At 45.7% G+C, this 20,428-nt stretch overlaps 2 protein-coding genes across 2 annotated transcripts; one reads left to right on the top strand and one right to left on the bottom strand.

Annotated features, from left to right (window-relative positions):
- Positions 1–5,717: 5,717 nt before the first annotated feature.
- On the top strand, positions 5,718–7,922 carry LOC128739494 (SET and MYND domain-containing protein 4). The gene is made up of 4 exons (XM_053834988.1): positions 5,718–6,282; positions 6,342–6,714; positions 6,772–7,690; positions 7,752–7,922. Exons 1-4 carry the CDS (start codon positions 5,718–5,720, stop codon positions 7,920–7,922), a joined length of 2,028 nt encoding a protein of 675 aa, XP_053690963.1.
- Positions 7,923–15,996: 8,074 nt separating this feature from the next.
- On the bottom strand, positions 15,997–19,385 carry LOC128739275 (proton-coupled folate transporter). The gene is made up of 5 exons (XM_053834753.1): positions 19,218–19,385; positions 17,897–18,188; positions 16,822–17,835; positions 16,439–16,764; positions 15,997–16,376 (listed from the first exon to the last, which is right to left on the bottom strand). Exons 2-5 carry the CDS (start codon positions 17,915–17,917, stop codon positions 16,247–16,249), a joined length of 1,491 nt encoding a protein of 496 aa, XP_053690728.1. The 5' UTR covers positions 17,918–18,188; positions 19,218–19,385; the 3' UTR covers positions 15,997–16,246.
- Between the last annotated feature and the right edge of the window lie 1,043 nt (positions 19,386–20,428).

Below are 20,428 nucleotides of genomic sequence, written 5' to 3'. Positions count from 1 at the left end.
CAGCGTACGACAGCCCACGGAAAATAGTAATGTCCTAGCACCTGATCTCCAAGAAGTCAAACGAGAAATCGGGCTGCTGAAGACCAATAAAGCTGCAGGGAAGGACCGCCTACCGGCAGAGCTTTATGAATATGACGGAGAAATGCTAGCAAAGGCTCTACACTGGGTTATTTCGAGGATTTGGGAGGAGGAAAAGCTACCGGAGGAATGGATGGAAGGAGTGGTTTGTCCCATCTACAAAAAGGGTGATCGGCTAGACTGCTGCAACTATCGCGGTATTACGTTGGTAAACGCCGCCTATAAGGTACTCTTCCAAATCATGTTACGCCGGTTGTCACCGATAGTACAAGGTTTCGTAGGGAATTATCTGGCGGGTTTCATGGGGGCGCAACTACGGACCAAATTTTTACTATCCGACAGATCTTGCAGAAATGTCGGGAGTACAACGTGCCCACGCATCGCATCTTTATTGATTTCAAAGCAGCATACGATACAGTCGACCGAGACAAGCTATGGCAGATAATGCACGAACACGGTTTTCCGGACAAACTGTTGCGACTAATCAGAGCTACATTGGATCTTGTGATGTGTTTCGTACGCATCTCTGGAACACTCTCAAGTCCCTTCGAGACGCGGCGAGGGTTGAGACAAGGTGACGGTTTATCCTGCATGCTGTTCAATATCGCTCTTGAGGGGTTGATCCGACGAGCGGGCATCGAAACGAGAGGCACGATTTTTACCATGGATAGCCAACTTCTGCACGGAGCGAAAAAGCTCCAGTTTGTTTCAAACAAAATGATTGTTGCTTTAAGCCTCAATAAAATATTTTTTTAACAACCTGAAAATATTGTTGTTTCAAAACGAGATTCTGATTGAATCAAGAAAATAACAGTTTTGAATTAAAAGTAAAGTATTTTCAAATTTGAAGTTAAGATTGATATAATCAATAAATATTTTCATTTCAGTCATATTGTTCAGTTTGAAACAAAACGAAGTTTTTGTTTGTGCGTAAAACAACCATAAATATGGTTGAAACTACATTTTTATTCTCCGTGTGGGTTTTGCAGATGAATTCGATATCATAGGAACCTTGCGACGGCGGAGGCAATCTACGACAGACTGAAAGCGAAGTCTAGGAGAATCGGGCTAAAAATAAATGCGTCGAAGACCAAATACATGAAAGGAAGAGGCTCAAAGGAAACAAACGCGCGTCTCCCACGGACGGTAACCGTTGACGGTGACGAACTAGAAGTGGTAGAGGAGTTCGTGTATTTGGGATTGCTGGTGACCGCGAATAACAACACTAGTAAGGAGATCCAGCGGCGCATCCAAGCGGGAAATCGGGCCTACTTTGCCCTTCGTAAAACGCTACGATCAGGAAGCATACGCCGTCGCACGAAGCTAACAATGTACAAAACCCTTATTAGACCGGTAGTCGTCTATGGATTTGAAACCGTGACGCTACCCATGGAGGACATACGCGTCCTTGCCTTGTTCGAGCGGAAAGTGCTGCGGACGATATTTGGCGGAGTACAAACTGAAAGCGGAGAGTGGCAGAGGCGTATGAATCACGAGCTACAGGCACTGCTTGGGGAGACTCCCATCGTACATCTAGCGAAAGTTAGCAGGCTACGGTGGGCCGGACACGTCGTAAGGATGCCGGACGACAGTGCAACGAAAATAGTCCTCTTCAACAACCCCATCGTCACGTGGAACAGGGGGGGGGGGGGGGGGGGGCAACGTACACGATGGCTCGACCAGATCGAAAGCGATTTGCGACTTCTGAGGCGACTAGGAAATTGACGACGAGTGGCCCAAGACCGAGTTGAATGGAGACGAGTGCTTGAAACAGCATGAGCCACCCCGGCTCTTTGCTGAAGAATAAGAAGAAAATATATGGAATATATTAAAGTTTGCCAAGAAATTCTTGGTTTAGCAAGCAATTTGTTCATGCGGAAAGTGGAGTACACCTTTCGTGATCATAGATACCATGAATGGACAGGTGCATTTGACAGAGAGTCTCCAAAAGCAACTTGTTTCTCTTTTTAAGTCTCACAACTGTTCTACGATTTTCTGGCCGGATTTGGCTTCATGTAACTACGCAAGGGACATGCTGGAGTGGTATAAGGCAAATAATGTTGGTTTCATGTCGAAAGATCTTAACCCCCCCAAATTCACCGAAACAAAGGCCAATAGTAAAATACTGAATTATTATGAACCAGAATTTCTGAAACGTCCAAAAGTAGTCAAAACATTTGAAGAAATGAAGAAGTCGTGCAAAATCTCATGGGTGGGGTCAAGTCCAGAGTCGCTACTTGCTTCTCTTCTAATCAATTTTGCGTTCTATTCTCTAAACCACGAACTGACAACAACAATCTCGTCTTATCTTTTAAATCAGATATCCAATTGAGCAGTAGAGTTGGTAAAGAAGTACAAATATAACAAATAGCACAATAAGTTGTCGGTTAAAAGCTAATGATCCGTTCGAACCTTTAATGATAATTGACATAACAACGCATGGCCTGTGCCTTTACAATGGAAAATGTATTAAAGTATTTCAATATTTATATAATGTCTTTTATCTACGCATATTTTTTCTTAAGATACTAATTCTCTAACTTTTTAAAAAGAAAAATTCTGAACATTTTTGTAAATATGGCTTATTTACTTACACTTATGTGTCCATGTCCGCCGGTCCGGCAGAACAAAGGGATGAAATCAGAGATCTCCACTGCTGACGGTTACCCGCCATGGCTTTTACCTGTCGCCAGGACAGGTTCTCGTCTACAGCCCGGATGTCGTTGGCTAAGCTCCGTCGCCATGAGCCTCTGGGTCTGCCTCTTCTACGCTGTCCTTGTGGATTCCAGTCGAGTGCTGCTCTGCAAACCTCGTTCGCTCCTTTCCTCAAGGTGTGTCCGATCCACTTCCACCTACGCTCACGAATTTCTGTGGCTATCGGCCGTTGATGACACCGACGATGGAGTTCCTCATTGGATATCCAATTATCAGGCCACCAGGCACGAATAATATATCGCAGGCACCGGTTAATGAATACCTGCAGTTTTTGCGTTGTCTCCGCTGAGACGCACCACGTTTCGCAGGCATACAGCAGTACGGATTTAACGTTTGAATTAAAGATTCGGGTTTTCGTACGTAGAGTGATCTGGTTTGAGCGCCAAATGTTTCGCAGACCTGCAAAGGCACCCCTGGCCTTCCTGATCCGTGTGGCTATATCAGTCTTGGTACCACCATCGGGCGTTGTTTGGCTACCAAGATATTGAAAGACGGCTACCTGCTCAACTTGTTGTCCCGCTACTGTAAAGTTGGTGGAATTGTCAGTGTTCACTACCATAGACTTAGTTTTCGCTACATTGACTGTGAGACCTGCTGGCTGGGAGCTCTCGGAGAGGTCGTCTAACTTGCTCTGCATATCGTTTCGGCGTTGTGCGAGCAAGACAATGTCGTCGGCTAGGTCGAGGTCATTTAGCTGCTCCATCGTTAGAGGATTCCAAGGCAATCCTCGATTTGGTCTACTGTCAATTGCTCCAACTAATATCTCATCCATAACGATGAGAAACAGAAGCGGTGATAAAATGCAGCCCTGTCTCACGCCAGCAGTAACCCTTATGGGGTCGGACAAGACGCCGTCGTGCAAAACCTTGCACGAGAACGCCTCGTACTGAGCCTCGATGAGATGGACTAGCTTATCTGGAACTCCTCTACGCCTAAGTGCGCCCCAGATGTTTTCGTGATTGAGTCGGTCGAACGCCTTTTCGAAGTCAACGAACACCAGCAGAAGAGAGTCCTGGAATTCGTTGATCTGCTCCAATATAATGCGGAGCGTTGTGATATGGTCTACACATGATCGGCCAGCACGGAATCCAGCTTGCTGCCGCCGGAGAGTAGCGTCGATCTTCTCCTGGATCCGGTTGAGGATTACCTTACAGAGTACTTTGAGAGTAATACAGAGCAACGTGATGCCACGCCAGTTACCGCATTCCGTTAGGTCTCCTTTCTTAGGGACTTTGACCAATATGCCCTGCATCCAGTCCACCGGAAAAGTTGCGGTTTCCCAAATATTGCTGAAAAGCTGATGCATCATCTGGGCTGACAAAGATGGGTCAGCTTTGAACATTTCGGCTGAAATACGATCTATCCCTGGCGCTCTATTGGATTTCATACTCTTGATGGCTGCTACAATTTCATCCAGCGATGGCGCCTCCGAGTTCACGCGATTTATTCGACGAACTGTAGGCGTCGTACGCTGCTGGTTTTGTTGGTCTCTGACATTTGAAACTCGGAAGAGTTGTTCAAAATGTTCAGTCCATCGCTTAAGCTGTTCTGTACGGTCAGTCAATAGCTGACCAGCTCTGTCCTTTAGCGGCATCTTTGTATTCATCCTGGCACCACTAAGGCGGCGAGAAATATCGTACAACAAACGGATATCACCATTGGCGGCGGCGGTTTCTCCTTGTTCGGCTAGGGAGTTAGTCCAGGCTCTCTTGTCCCGCCTACAAGCACGTTTAACAGCCCTCTCCAGTTCGGCGTATCGTTGACGGGCAGCTGTCTTAGCCGATCTGGTCCGCGCTCGCTCAATGCCGGCTTTCGCCTCTCTCCGCTCGTCGATCTTCCTCCAAGTTTCATCCGAAATCCACTCCCTCCGCCCACTGCGCGCTTTGCCGAGGGTTTCATCACTGGTCGTGATGAAGGCGTTCTTGATGCCGGTCCATTGCTCTTCGACGGTTCCACCAGATGGCAACTCCGAGGCTCGAGATTCAAGTTGTTCAACAAAAGCCCTTTTCACCTCAGGATTCTCCAATCGGCGGACGTCGTAGCGGCACCCAACTTTCTCCTCCCGTCGTTGGACACGTGCGACGCGCAGACGTATCTCAGCGATAACAAGATGATGGTCGGATGCAATGTCAGCGCTGCGTTTGTTGCGTACATCAAGAAGGCTCCTTCTCCATTTCCGGCTGATGCAGATGTGGTCGATTTGGTTTTCTGGCTTATTTGGATATAATTATATACATCCAGCGTTCATTAAAATGATTTAATTTCGACTAAATGATATATATTCCATTCAAGAACGGTCAATAAGAAAACTGTAAATAATTTTCTCTTATAACTTTATAAAGATTGGTTTGAGTTTTAGCTTATTTTGACAGATACAGATTTGATAACTTGGAAAACAGTGAGCATATTAACAAGCTCTAAAAGTGTTCTAAAGAGTTTTTAAGAAACCGTTCAAATACACTAAACAACCAGTGTTGTTAAGTCACACTATAATTAAGGCTTTAGAACTTGGCACATCTGCATTTATTGGAAAAATAATGCTAACTACTTACACATTCCTTATCATGCAAATGCAAACAAAGTTGTTTGCTATAAAACTAGTTTTGAAAAAAAAACTCTAATTCGGTTTACTTATAATTGATTGACAGAAGCCATTCAGGCATCTGTCGACGAAACGGTTCAGCGCTCTGAGTAACATGAATCGTCGACGAGTGTGGCAATGCGCATGTCCTCCTCCGTGAGCTCACACGAATCTCACGAACGCAACGAGCATTCCCAAATGATCTACGCAGCAAAACGCTGCAGAACCACGGTTCTAGTTTATTTATAGCCCTCCACTCACTAGGTCAGTCCGTCGAACGTCCGCCGACAGTACGCGAAAGTTATTCTAAATCGCACAGAAATCAAACCGAAGGAAAAAAAATATGGCCACGATCGATAATGATCCTCTGTTCACCTCGCTGTGCAGTTCGAAAACCCTTCAATCGCAGCAGGAAGGCTTCTTCAATGCTTTCTACCACACGGTTGCGGAAAACTTCACCGGCAAAAGTGAACACTGGTTGCGGGATGTGTTTGGTCGGGTGGTACCTGGTGATGATTGCACCAAACTGCAGCTGATGTTCGAGGATCCGACGGTCTGCTTTGAGGTGCTCGGTACATTGGAGCACGTAAAACCGGTGTTCCGTGGTAAGGATGCAAAGTTTAGCTGGCAGCGGAGGGAGCAGGCTCTCAAACTACTACACGGAGGCAAAATCCAGCAGGCCCTGCTAATGGCTTGCCAGGCAGTGATAAAAGCTCCCCCGCAAGGGATCGACTTACACATCGACCAAGGAATGACACTGGCGTGTGCTTTATGGACCAGGTCCGAGGTGCTGATCGGAGCGCTGGATGGCAAACGTGCGCTGGTTGATTTACAGATGGCTGCCAAAGCCGGTTTTCCCGTGAAGGAAAATGCCGAGTACTACGGAAGGATGGCTAAATGTTATGCTTGTGAGTTTTCTTTTCTTTGGTGGATAATTTCTGTACCAACATTTGGGATTTAATTTCAGTGATCGGTGAAATGAAGCGAGCAGAAATCTCGATCAAACTATACCATCAGTTGTCCGGACACAATGACTATGCTCAAGGACGTCTTCGAGAGGATATTGAAACTCTGAAAGTTTTAAAATCCGAAGAAGATCCGGTGAAGTCGCATTACGAAAGACGAACGTTGCCTCGGCTGAGCGGCGATGAAAGTAAGGAACTGTGCAGTGCATCGTCGAAACTGAAGCTCAGTGGAAGCCGCGGAGATGCCAGCAAAGGACAGTACATCGTGGCCGCCGAAGAGTTGAAGCCGGGCGAAACCATTCTTGTTGAGTCCGCGTATGGTGCTTGTCTGTATCAAAAGTTTTTCGGTACGCACTGTAACCAGTGCTTTGCAAGGTGCCATTTTAACCTGAAACTCGTTTGACGTGTTTCATTTATTAAAACTTATTTCAGATTGGTAGCCCCTATGGCCTGTCCGGAGTGTTGTGGAGTGGCTTTTTGCTCGCCGGAGTGCCGCGATCGAGCTTGCTCCGGATATCATCGATTCGAATGTCACTATTTGGATTTGATGATTGGTTCTGGGATGTCCATTCTTTGCCACTTGGCACTGCGGCTTGTGACTCAGGCGGGAACTCCGGAAAAGGCAATCGAAATGGGTAAAGAGTTGCGCGAAGCACTCTGTGCTCACTCAGAATCGCGGAATCAGGAGGACTATTTTCAGCGATCTTTAATGGCTGCCTTTTTACTTCGTTGTCTTCAAAAGGCCGAATTCTTTGGTCGTCGTAAAACGGAAGCACCCGAACCAACACCAGAGGAGGCTCAAATTGGCGGCGTGCTGCTAAACTTATTGCAGTCACTTCAGTTTAATGCTCATGAGGTTTATGAAACCAAAATAAGCGGCGATCATCGTTTCGATACGGCAAAAGTTCAATATATCGGAGTCGGAGTATACAAAACCGGTGCTTTACTGAATCATGACTGCTACCCAGGAGTGTTACGATCGTTCCACGGAACAACGATGGTCCTTCACGCCAGTCGTACGATAGCTAAGGGAGTGAACGTTCCTGAAAACTACGGAATGCACTTTCTGCGTCATTCAGTGGCGCTGCGACAACGGACGCTTCGTTCCCGGTATTGGTTCCAGTGCGACTGTAAGACCTGTTCGGAAGATTGGCCTCTAGTTGATAAACTAACGGATAAACCGAGATTTCGTTGTCCCCAGCCGGAGTGCGATAACGTTATGAACTATCCTCACAAGAAGGCCTTTACAGTGAAGTGTTGGAAGTGTAAAAAGACAGTAAATCTGGACGCTTCGATCAAGATACTGAACCAGTGCGAGGAATTGTACGCAAGCGGTGCCAAAATGATGGAGGTAGCTTTACTGGATTTTACGTTTAATCAAATTCTAATTGATTTATGTTCTTCCCTTACAGGAAGAACGTACGGAGGAGGCCATTGAGCTGCTGTGCCGGGGTATTACGCTTTTCCATCAGATCGCTGTACCGCCCCACAAGCCAACTCACATGGCCGAAGAATCGCTGCGAGTTTGCTTTGCCGATCAGGCTAGTGTTTATCGAATGGAGCCGAATGTTTTGATGCAATAGGTTCTTCTGAAAGAGTGAATATTTTCTTCCGGCAAGTTATTTTTTGTTTTGTTTAAGGTGAAATGAGTCGTCATTAGTTTTGTACATTACAAAAGCAGTTTCATGAAAATATATTCGCTATGTTCTGATTGGCAAAAAGAATGCAGTGAATACATTTCTAAATACAGAACTCCTGTTTTGTTGCCAAAAACTGCTTCCGAAATTGGGCTTTCCGGCGAAAAGTTAATGACTGCTCATTTCCCGTTAACTGCAAGGATCATTTCGTTTCTGAATAAATACTTTAGTAAGATATACGTTAGCATTTATCTATACAATTGCTAATCAATCGGTCTTGAAAAATTGGCTTTTTTTACGTAGGACTATGTCTTATTGGAAGGTAAGGTGTCATTTCAATAGTCCAAAAATGCTAGCGTCACGAAAACTGGCTAGGTCTTAAGATAACTCAGCCATTTTCGATTCAATTTATTAAATTTATTTTTACATCGATTGGTCGCAAAATCTTCTACTCATCTGAATAGCAATGCGTGTTAGTGTAGTAGGGTAATTTGCTAATTATTGCACACCACCCAATTATTGCACACTCCGTAGCATTTGCACCTTTTCACGATGGTTTATTTTGTTAAATGTAATTTGACAACAACATCGGCTAAATAATGTCATTATCAATCAGAATGCAATAATTGGGTGGAGAGTAGCTGTGTAAAAAACGCATTTAACACGATTTTTGTAAGGAATTCCATGCACAAATATAAGCGGTTTTGCCAAATAAAACTTGCTTTCATATGTTCAAAAACATCAAATTGCTGTAGGCGAGTGCTTAGCTGTGCAACAATTAGCAATTTACCCAACTTATTTACACGTTTTTTTACGCGAATTTCGAAATTTACGCGGTTTTGATTTACACAGAACATATTCGTCATGTAAAAAGCGACTTGAGTATACACTGCTAGTCAGCATGGTTTTTGTTTTACGAGTAGGGAAATCTGCTCAGCACCTTAGAGAATACGGTATTATCAGACACCTGAGAAGACAACTCAGGGACCCCCCTAATGGAGCGTAAAACCCTACTCGTGTCACCAGCCTAAATCCTCCCTGGCACCACCTTATCGGTATTACTTCAGGGAGAGGGTATTGTGCTTAACACATACTCTTAACTAACTACAGGACTATGGTAGTTAGGCTATTTACTCGCCGTTGATCGGCTCTCCAGCGACAGCGACCGCTCCCTAGACGACGCATCCTTTGGACTAAGTTATCCGGAGTAGTATCCTGTCCGCTCACTGCCATAGTACGAGACAATGCCGAAATAGCTGTGGAAGCCTTCTTACAGGCTCCCGAACTTGAGCTTGTCGTCGACTATGACTCCCAGGAGTTTTAAGGACCACGTTGACGAAATAGTGCAGTCTCCGACGCTGATCTTTGCTTGCTGCACCGACTTGCGCTTGTTCACCACGATAACCTCTGTTTTATGATGCGCTAACTCCAGTCTTCTGGAGCGCATCTAATCTTCAACAAAGCTTATAGAGTGGGTGGCCGTCAACTCAACCTCTCTGATAGATTCACCGTAGACTTCTTAGGTGATGTCGTCTGCAAAGCCGACAGTCACAACCCCTACCGGGAACTTTACCTTCAACACCTTGTCATACATGACGTTCCACAACACCGGGCCCAGTATGGAACCTTGCGGAACCTCTGCGGTGATTGAAACGCACTTCTGACCCTCCTCCGTGTTGTAACATAGCACACAATTCTGGAAATAATTTTCCAGAATCCTGTACAGCGACACTGGCACTTGGACGTTCCGAAGCGAGTTGGCTATGGAGCCCCAACTAACGCTATAAAGCGCATTTCTTACGTCGAGTGTGACAACTGCGTAATAGCGGATACCTGTCCTCTTGCACTGGATTGCCACCTCGGCTATCTTAGTGACAAACAAGATGGCATCCACGGTAGATTTGCCTTTTCGAAAGCCAAATTGGTTTCTTCACAGACCGTTTGTACCCACAGTGTACTGTACGAGTCTGTTAAGGATAACCCTCTCCAGCACCTTGCCGGCAGTATCGAGCAGACAGGTCGGCCTATATGACGAGAGGACAACCGTCGTTCCCAGCTTCGGCAACAGGACCAGGTTCTGTCGCTTCCATCTGTCCGGGAAGCGGGCAGCTTCCAGGCATCTATTCATTACTGCCCCGAATAATTCGGGAGCCTCTAGAATAGCCGCTTTAAAGGCCATATTCGGGATTCCGTCTGGCCCCGGTGCTTTGCTCACCTTTAGGGCTTTAGCGATCTCAATGAGTTCCTCGTTCGTAACCGCCGCTTCCTCCCCGACCTCTAAACCGCCATCGCCTACATTACTTTGGATATTCGGCATGGAGGCCGACCATCTTACGCTATGGTCTGAGATACTGGAACGTCGGCCGTGGGACGACTCGGCGGGCTGGGGCCAGGGCCTTGGCTCGTGGCGCGGAAAGAGGCCCTCGTTGATACGCTCCAGCATCTCTGGCGATCGCTCTGCGAGCGCCATCACGTCCTTGGTCTTTGCCATTACGACCCAGTAGGCATCACCCCACGGATTCGTATTGGCACTAGCACATAACCTTTCGAAGCAGGCTCGTTTACTAACTTTTATCTCACTCTTAAGCGTTGCGCTTGCAGCAACAAGTGCTATTCGACATTCAGCCCTGCCTTCGTTCGAACGAGCTCTTTGCATAGTTCTCCTCGCACGAAAGCATGCTCTGCGGAGTTCCGCAATTTCATCTGTCCACCAGTAAGCCGGTGACCTCCCATACCTAGGTCGGCCTTTCCGAGGCATGGTAGCGTCATACGCTCGCGACAGTACCTCAACCAAATGATCTGCGTTCGGATCGGACATACCACGATCACCGCACTCTCTTCCGATCGCTTCCACAAATACTTCTGGATCAAAGCATGATGTCTTTCATCCACGGGGGGTTGGAGTGTTGGCTCTACTCGCCGCCTGCCGCTTCGTTATCTGACCGACACTATAGCGGACCGCCTGATGGTCACTGTGAGTGTAGCCATTGTCTACCCTCCAGTCTCCTATCAGACCAGGACTGCCGAATATCACGTCGATGATAGACTCCGCACCGTTCAAACTGAAGGTACTTTATAAGTATGAGAAAGCTCACACTGCTCTGCTAGCTCACTCTATCTACTCAGGGTTGTAGATGTTCGGGAGACTCAGTACACACGATTACTTACCGTCACGAACGCTCTGAAGCGTACAACAAAAGAGAAATTAGATGAAAAGGGATCGACTCTTTAAAATATAAATCTAGTGTTCCATTTTACTTGTTTATTAGAAAACCGGAAATATTGTCGTTGCGGTACCGATCCCGATCACGACGGGTTGGGGCCCATCGTAGACATGCAGGAAACTGGAGAGAGAGGATATACATACCAGACCACGTCACGGTCAAATAGCGAGGTTTTTTGACCATGACATATGCCGACGAAGGCGCGAGGGCGGGTTGTTTACGTTTGCCAACCGCCAGAGACATCCAGAGACGACGCCTACAATCGATCGAGCGTTCACGTCCACCGCAGTCCAGAAGGTACACGATACCAGACGTCCTTCCTCGGGATCTTCGTTGGTTGGGAAATCGTGTCGCACTTCAACTCCGTGTATCACCAACAATAACATACTATATCTTCTTCACTGTGAAACGAAACCAGACTCGTTTACAAGTTTCACTTCAAAATGCAGATTTCGAACGTTGGCTTTCAATTTTGTTAGCCGTAACGAAGTTTAGCTGTCGTCTACTCATCTACTGGGTAGTTCGAGCTCGACTGTCTGTCCACTTTTTCGGCCTTTTCACCTTGCTGCTGCTTGTCATCCTCCATCTCTCTCTTTTTACCGACGATCTTCTCTCTCCGTTTCCTAACCGGCTATCACTCCTTGCGCCAGTTCACCGAACCGGTTAAACTGTTCCAGGGTTGTACAGGATCCATGGGGTAAGTTTAGCGGTTGTGTTTTAGTGCGGACTATTTTGCCGTTGCGGTTTTTCCGGTACATGGTCTTGTGACTTTGTTTTGTAACCGTTTACAAGTCGTGGCGGCCATCTAGGGAAATAATAACGGCCCCTTGTGGGACGCGGTCAAAAACCCCAACGTCTGGTCTGCACGTTCCGGGGTGTGCTCCGAAGGCCTCTTTTATTTCTCTAGAGTGTCATCTGGCAGGGATTCCACGGGCTTGTAAACGGCCTCAATAAATGCCTGTTTTTTATCGCAAATTATCGTAGCCTAATTATTGGTTGTTTTTTTATGTTAGTAGGTGTTAGTTAATGCTTAAACCTATATTAAACTAAAAATACAAATTTTGAACAGCAATGAAAATTAACAACTAACGACAATATTTAGAGCCAATCAAATACAAACAAACAAAATATTTGCAGACTTAAGAACTAAGACACTAAACTAGACAAACTCTTTCATTGTGCCGATCAATTTGGAAAGTGATCGGTAACAACTTGTGGTGCCGACGTTGGCCAGATCTACGTTGAGCTTTGCCAGAGCCTCAAGCAGAACCCGACCCCTATGGTTCGTGCAACGATTTCCCCACTCTACCGCCCAAGCGTTAAAGTCGCCCGCCTCAACCACCCGCCTTAGACCTGTCGGCACAACTGATACTCGGTCTACCATCCGCCGCGTAAACTGCGCGGTAGACCAACTCGGCGGAGCATAAAAGCTGCAGTAGAACACTCCACCCATTTTGGCAACCGCAAATCCCTCGTCTGCAGTTGACACAACCTCCTGAACCGGGAACCTGCTTGTCGTCCATAGAGCCGCCGTCCCGGACCTATCCGAGACCCAGTTGCCGATTGCGGCAGGGACGCGATATGGGTCCGAGATGATGGCAATGTCCGTTGCCGACTCAGAAACTGATTGGTGTAGCAGCTGCTGAGCCGTGCTGCAGTGGCTTGGCGGCCGGGAACCTTGAACCTCCCGTTACGTGGTTTTCGTCCCATTTACCGGTACAGAGCAAGCACTTGGAAGGCTCCGCGCAGTCCCTTGCTTTATGGTCAGCGCTGCCACATCTCCTGCACAATTGACTCCTATCTGGCCATTTCCAATTTCCTTATGACCGTGCACGAAGCACCGGAAGCAAGCCTCCTACTGCTTGAGCACGCTTAGTGGGCATACCAACTACTCCACTTTTAGCCTAGCAGCTTTCAGGACTTCATTTCCGTCCGCCAGCGGAAGTCGTATGGTGGCTACCTGGGTCCCGACAGGACCTTTGCGCAGGCGAACCGCCTCGGTTGCCACCACCACTCCACTTTGCTCTTTGACAGCCTGTTCGGCCCCGCATACTTCGGTGATCTCATCCAGGTTCTTAAGCTGGAGAGTCACTTCTGGTGTGAGAGCACGTACCTGCACTTCGTTTCCGAGCATTCCTTTCGTTATGGACTTGTATGCGGAATTTTTTTGGTGGTGTCCTTCTTTAACTCGAGAATCATATCGCCCGTGCGTGAGCGGCGGATACTCCGCACGTCCGCGCCCAGATCCCTGAGTAGGGCGTCTCCTCTCATAGCCTTCAGAACCTCCGAGTACTTCGTCCCGTCGGTTTTCAGGATAAGAGCGTCGCCCTTCTTCGCTTGCTTCCTTGCCGGTTGAGGAGAGCTGTTTTTTAGTGGAGCCTCTTCTGCATTTCCTCTTGGCCTTAACCTCGGTCCACGGGCCACCCGTCTTGGAGCTTCCAGCTGGCTGATCGGTTGGTTCCTACAACCCACTAGTCTAAAAGCTTTTATCGATCAGGCGTTTGTTTGGTCCCCCAGGGGTGCCATCACCCGGAGACTGTATCAGACGCTTGGCGGATGTCTTACCGCTGTTGGTAGTGCCCCAGCTAGCACCAACTCGTATATCAATGTACGAAAACTAGCGTAAATATCTCCTAACAAACTCGAAATCGTAACTAAAGCTGGATAAAATGAATCAAGTTGATTTTCTTTCGTATATAATGATAATGACTGACATACATACGATTTGCAGCACAAAATCGTAGAGTAGTACGGAGCGACTCGCGCTTAATCGGATATTATCGTATATGAATACTTATATAGCCGTAACGCTCAAAATTATTCGTAATCACGTATATCGCCTCCAAAATAGTACGGATATGCCAATTTTTCGCATGAAATACGATTTATTTAGCATGTATATCTGTACGCAATGCTGATTTTTACCTTTTTTATACATATGAAAATGCTAGCTGGGGCTCTCCGTGACTTCCTGGGCAGCTGACTTCGACACCTGCACGGTCTTCATCTCTCCTGCACGCGCCACAAGGTCGTTGTGCATTTTGGTCGCTGCACACAAGGTTCTCCGAAGCATGAGCAAGCTCTGCTTCAAGTCCTTGAAGAAATTGCCGCGACCTGACGTGAACTCGATGATTATATCGAGCTACTGTGATGCTGCTACCACTTTAGGTAGTGCATCCCTATTCTTTTCCAACGCCCTGATTAGCGATGGGCCGTTCATCGCTGTGTCTGGTGTGGCAGGGGTACCGCTGCCCTTGCCATCCACATTAGCGCTACAAGTTTTATCCTTCTCCACCCTTCGTGGAGAACGCTGGATGCCTCCTCTCGTGAACGGGTTTTCCACCGTATCTGCACTTGCTGTAAATTTGTTTAAAAGACTCTTTTTGATTCTAAAGCGTCCCCCTTCAAGCCGCTATCCAAACTGTCGTAAAGTGGCGAGGTGGTGTGATAGATTATGTATAAAAATATACAACTCACTGCGTTACGAACTATGAAATACTTTATTACGTGACATATTAAAAGCGTGTTGGTTGTCCAATTGTCGAGAATAAATAGAACAACAAACGGTCTGTCTGACGCGACTACTTCATGAGTACTCACCTGTCCTGTCCTGTGTACAGTTACCTGTCAACGGTGAGTTAGGATTGCCAGTGTTCCCAACACAAACCCATTTGAAGTAGTCGCTTTAATGATCCCATGGCGATCTATGAAACAGGGAGAACCATGCGAGGGTTGGGGCAGCGCCTTATGGGCAACTGCACCTCAGAGCCAGATCTTCAGATCTTCGTAAATCAGAAAAAAGCATCTGAACGTACTCCCGACCGGGACCGGTGGTCGCCGGTCGATGCATTTGGAACGTACTTGAAGCCCTGGCAGGTTTTACGGGGTGGAGATACATGCACCGTTTGCCACCTCGCCGTTTCAAATCGTTACCACGCGACTTTACTAAGGGAACTCGTCGCAAATGCCAGCCCTAAGTCAAGTTTTATATTGTGTCCGAATTATGTCCAAAAACATAGCCGCCAGTTTACCGAAGTTGAAATCTTACTGGCATCGGCCCCAATGGGTCCCAATGGACCACTCAGACACCTGGTAGCCATTTACCAGCCAGTAAAGCCAGTCAGCATGGTTAGTGTCAATTTAAGTGTCGTCATATCTTGCCTGGGCCGATGGAGTTCCGAAATTTGATTTGAGTGCAAAGTATATTAAATCCCTACAAAGTCTTGATATCTGGCGTTATCTGGCCGCCAAGATATTCAAAGTTTTCCACTTCCTCAAACTTCCTTCCATAAACTTTTTAGCTAATAGATGCAGTTAGTTTTTTTACACAAAAGCGCTACCGGTCAGTGGGCGATGAATTGTATCACACACAGAGGTTAATTACGGACTGCTGGGTATATATTTAAAACACTACAGTGGTTTTAAAAAGTACCTCGATTGACGTCAATATTGTAATTAATCTTCGCTTTTATACTGTTGAATTCATTACGATAAATGTGTGTCGCTATTATAGAATCAATTATTGACCCATCATAGGAGCAGGATGCGCTCTAATAGCTCGCTCACGTTGGTTTTATTGCGGAATAATTATAGCAATCTTTAAGATAAACCCCACGAAAGCAAATAGCCAACTTGCCTCGTCTGGCGCTATTACTCCTGGTTCATTTTTAAAGTGAGCAAGTACGGGCAACCGACCTACCTACCTAAATAGTTTTTCAATCGATTTTTTAATCGAAAATTTGGTCAGAAAAAGTGAAACACTTGTTTTAAAAAAATCTAGAATAATTTTATTTTGTCTTTAATAAAGCGTCTTTCTAGTCTGTTTCTCGATTTTTGAAATCCACACAACCAATCTCAATTAATTGACGTTTGTTATTGCTTAAATGGGCAGTAGGATGAGCAAATGTTGCATTTATTGCTTTCAACTAGTAACTAACAAAACGAATACGATTTTCAGAGAATAAAGAATACACTTACAATGGTAGGAATATTTAGCAACCGCGGCGATTAATTTAATTATTCAAATCGAATAATATGGAGGGAAAGCTATTCATTTTCGATAGCCTCAGCAGCTCCAACGGTTGCCGGTAGTTTTTCCCCTTCAATCAGTCCATTTCCCGGTTGTTCGGTGGTACCCTTTTCGAAAGTTTTTCCTTTTAGTGATATGTGGACGCCCCTGAAAAGAAATTTTTATCATTACTAACAGCTCGCGCCAGACACCGATGATGAAGCGCCTACAGCGTCAAGAGGAACACCATCGCCTGGGTTCCCATCGTTAGCCAGAAGAATGCCTGTGGATAGGTGTTGATCGATGCGTTGTACACCTGAGTGTACAGGACTCCACTGAACAGCGGTACCGCATTATCGAACACCGATAGGAAGGAGAAGATAATGCCCCGCTCTTCGGAGGGAACCATTTTGGAGATCATCGATCGCAGAACCGGTGCCACCACTGGACCCAGACTGGATACGGAAGCTCCGACGTACAGCAGCCAGTCGACCCGGGCGAAGATGTAGAAGAAGCGTGCCGTGGCGTGAGCCATCGCGCCGATCATTATGATAATCTGTCAAAAGAAATTAAAATTTAGTATTTTAAAATTATGTGTATTGATGAAACTGACCGTATCACGAAACTGCAGAATCTTAGTGAAGAATGGAACGCCAAGAATCATCATCACTACGTAAGCGGCCGATTGATAAGTTTTGAAATAACTGTAGAGATCGGCGTCCCAGTTGAATCTGAGCTGGGTGTAAAGGTACATCTTTGGCTTCTCATCCCGCTGGAAGGTGTAGAAGGACATAGCAATCATCAGGATGTACAGATAAATTCGCCGGTTCATGGTACGCTTCTTGAAAAAGGTTTTCAACGATTGGACGACATGTTGCCGGTCGAAGAAATCTCCGGGCATGCGATACCAGCGCAGTTCCGTTATCGACACTTGTCGGTCGGTGGTTCGAGATTTTAGTCGGATAATCGAGTAGATGATGGACAGTAGCAGCAGGGTGGCGTTGATGGCAAACAGTACGGTGAACGATTTTGCTGTGCGATTGTAGATCAGACTGCCAATAGCGACTCCGATCGGCATTGTGCTCAGATAGGTCGCATCCAGAATCGTAATTCTAATTGTTCGATCTGCCACCGTCGTAACATCGGAAATGTAGGCGAAACAGGAGGCGAATATGGCAATGTCAGCTCCCGTTAGGACACTGGGAATCGTTGCGGTATAGATAATATATTCCACTGGCCAACTGGTCATGCGAGTGTTCACCACGATCATAACGGAATAGATTAGTTTACCGGTTAGACCCAGAATCAGTGGTAGTTTTCGACCACGGCGATCAGACCAAGCTCCTAAGAACAGCGCCAGAATGATTGGAACCACGTACATTGCTATATTGTTCCACATGTGGAACGTGGACGTGGTGATCTGGACCTGCTTCTTGATGTCCTGATAGTTCTCGATGTTGATGCAGATATCGTGCGAAAAGCCATGATTCACGGTGCAAGCTTTGTACAGAAAGAATACTTGTTCGACCACCGATGTTAGCATGAATGCCATCATGTACAGGAACATCGACGGTTCGACGGTAATCTTCCGGTACCATCGCTCCCTCGCGCCGCGGGCAGCCTCAATCTACAAATGAAAAGCCAATCAGTGGCAATTAAATTAGCTAATTTGCTCCCATAACGCTTACCTCAGATCGTTCGTCGTTCATGGCAATAAATCACATACTCATACACTTCACTGCGGGGTGCTATACGAACGGACGAATCGTCGCGACTGAGATGGTAGCAACTGAAAGGCCAAATTGAGATGCGCCTTTATCAACTGATACTGATAGTGTAGCCAGATAGCGCTTCGATTTCACGGACGATCACAGACTGTTGTTCCTGGTGTTGGTAGCAGACGATGTCTAGCGCGAGATGCATTCGAGGAGATTCGTTGATTGTGACGACGACGTTGGAAACTGCGAAGCCTTTTACTAGCTAGAACGAAAGTACGAATAGATAACAACTACATAAGTAGTTCATTTTATGTTTGTTATATGCGCTATCGGTGGCTCTCTATAGACTAAACGTTGGTTAGTAAGAATGGGGTGAAAGAAAAACCTGAATCTTATTTATTGTAGATTGGATAATTCAAACTTAGTTTATTTATCTATTTAATCAAACAACGATTGACAGCTTTGCAAGGCACGGCACAATGATATAGATACAACAGACAATGTTGCAATCTACCATCTTTATACTTGCGTTATCATCCTACTTTTAGTACCGGCAGTCAATATAATTATTTGCAACTTTCTGTCTGCCATTAACAGCATTTTGACCGTTTTTACTGTCTTTCATCTTTCATCTGATAATTATTCTAAGTCTTCTGGGGATTTTTATAAGCCAACTATTGCCTAACCCTACAACTTTTCTAAACCTTGTTTGGTTCTATATTGCTATTTTCTAATTCACAGAGAAGTGTGAAAGCGTCAAACAAATACTATACAAATATCATTCGCTTTTGTAAATTCACTATCAAACTAAATAAAGACACAATAATTCTCAGCTCTTACTACCGATACCAGGGCTAGTGTTATAATTCTACTGAGGTACTGCGAACCGTTCTCCACTTAAAACCATCATCGCAAGGTGACTAAACGGGTAATTTGCATCGAGATTCTGCGAGTTAAGACCTAGGTGATAGGGTACGTGATGATACTTTCAACCTATTAAGCGATTGCTTCTATTCCTTCAGCAAAGGCTCAGTTCTAGTGGAAAAACAGGTAGTTTTGATGTTCTTTGAGTAAAAAATAGCATAATACATACATTCTAGAGAAAATAGTTATACTATAATAAAGTTATGTATCGGCAAAGTATTTATGTAACGAAAGAAAATACCCCTCCGTACCTTACCTTCGATAGTTGATGTTTATTCAACCAATACAAAATAACATCAGTCTTTCAAGCAAAAAGAACTTCACAAACATTCGAAAAAAATACACTGTCGCAATTGAAGCTACTTACCCCCAATCAGCACACGAGGTACGAATGATTGTAACAACACATTCTGCTGTATCAGCTGAACTGAACCAATGAAACAAAAACACAATAACAAACTAGAGGCATTTCAACAAACTGTTTCATAACACATCGACCGAACAAAAATGACAACAACTTCCGTGCACTACCAGACTGGCCGACCGACCGACGCGACGTTCTACCTTAAACCTTATTTTGACAGCTCGCTCTTTTCACTCCAATAATCGCATGTATGATTTTGCTCCTTCGAAGCCAGGGGCTTGCGATGGGTGCCATGTTTTTGTTGCCAACATCTCAGCACATCTCGACAAGGTTGGCAGCAAATCTACCTGTCAGACGGGCGCTATTTCTTGCGTTTCTTGAAATAGCGCCCTTCGTTAAGTCGACTGTCAAACACCGTTCGTTAAGATTGGGATAGCACCCCGCTGTTCGAAGCACCAACATTCTCTCGCTTGCTCTTCAAGCGTAGTTTACGCGGGATTTTGGCTTCATCTTCCGGCAGCGTGAGTTGTTAATTTTAACCAAAATAAATGACTTGCACGTGTAGCTGTGCGCCACTGGCTATTCAAAACCATCTAATCGATGTCTAATGGTATTAAAAATTCGTCTTAGCTCATTGTTTTTCTTCCACGCAGGCTGGCTGCTTTGGTTGTGACACGCGCCAAACAGTGAAACACGTGGTCCGCGCCATGCGCTGTGCTCTCGTCTGGCGAGAGGCATTCTCGCAAGCGAGAGCGTGTCTCTTGAACCGCTGCTGTGTTGTTAAAGCGCGCTAGACCTGTCATGTGTAGGGCTGGGAAATATTTTATGGCGTTGATTTTGAAAGCTTTTCCCGTGCATGTAAACCCATAAACTAAAAGCTTGGATGTTTTGCTTACTTTGAGCAAAATTGGTTTGTTGTTTGGTATTGTTTCCAACTTAGTAAATCAGTCCATCTGATACAGATTGAAATGTATTTAAAACCTTTCTGTATGTATGAGGACTACCACCTATCTTAGCAGTACAACTGTTCATAGCAATGGGCCTATTTTTACAAGGGGAATTGTACAAACAAAACGATCAGCCACGTTTACCAGCTCCTGTATGAAGGGCCAAAAAGGAATCGGTCGGCAAACAACATCACTTGCACGTACCAGGGGTATTTAAGAATCTCCTTCCAGAAACTAGATCACATGAGCCAATCGTTAAGTAAGCCC

This window comes from Sabethes cyaneus, chromosome 3 (assembly GCF_943734655.1).
Source record: "Sabethes cyaneus chromosome 3, idSabCyanKW18_F2, whole genome shotgun sequence".
NCBI classification, from domain to species: Eukaryota; Metazoa; Arthropoda; class Insecta; order Diptera; family Culicidae; genus Sabethes; species Sabethes cyaneus.
This window is presented reverse-complemented; position numbering and strand designations above follow the sequence as displayed.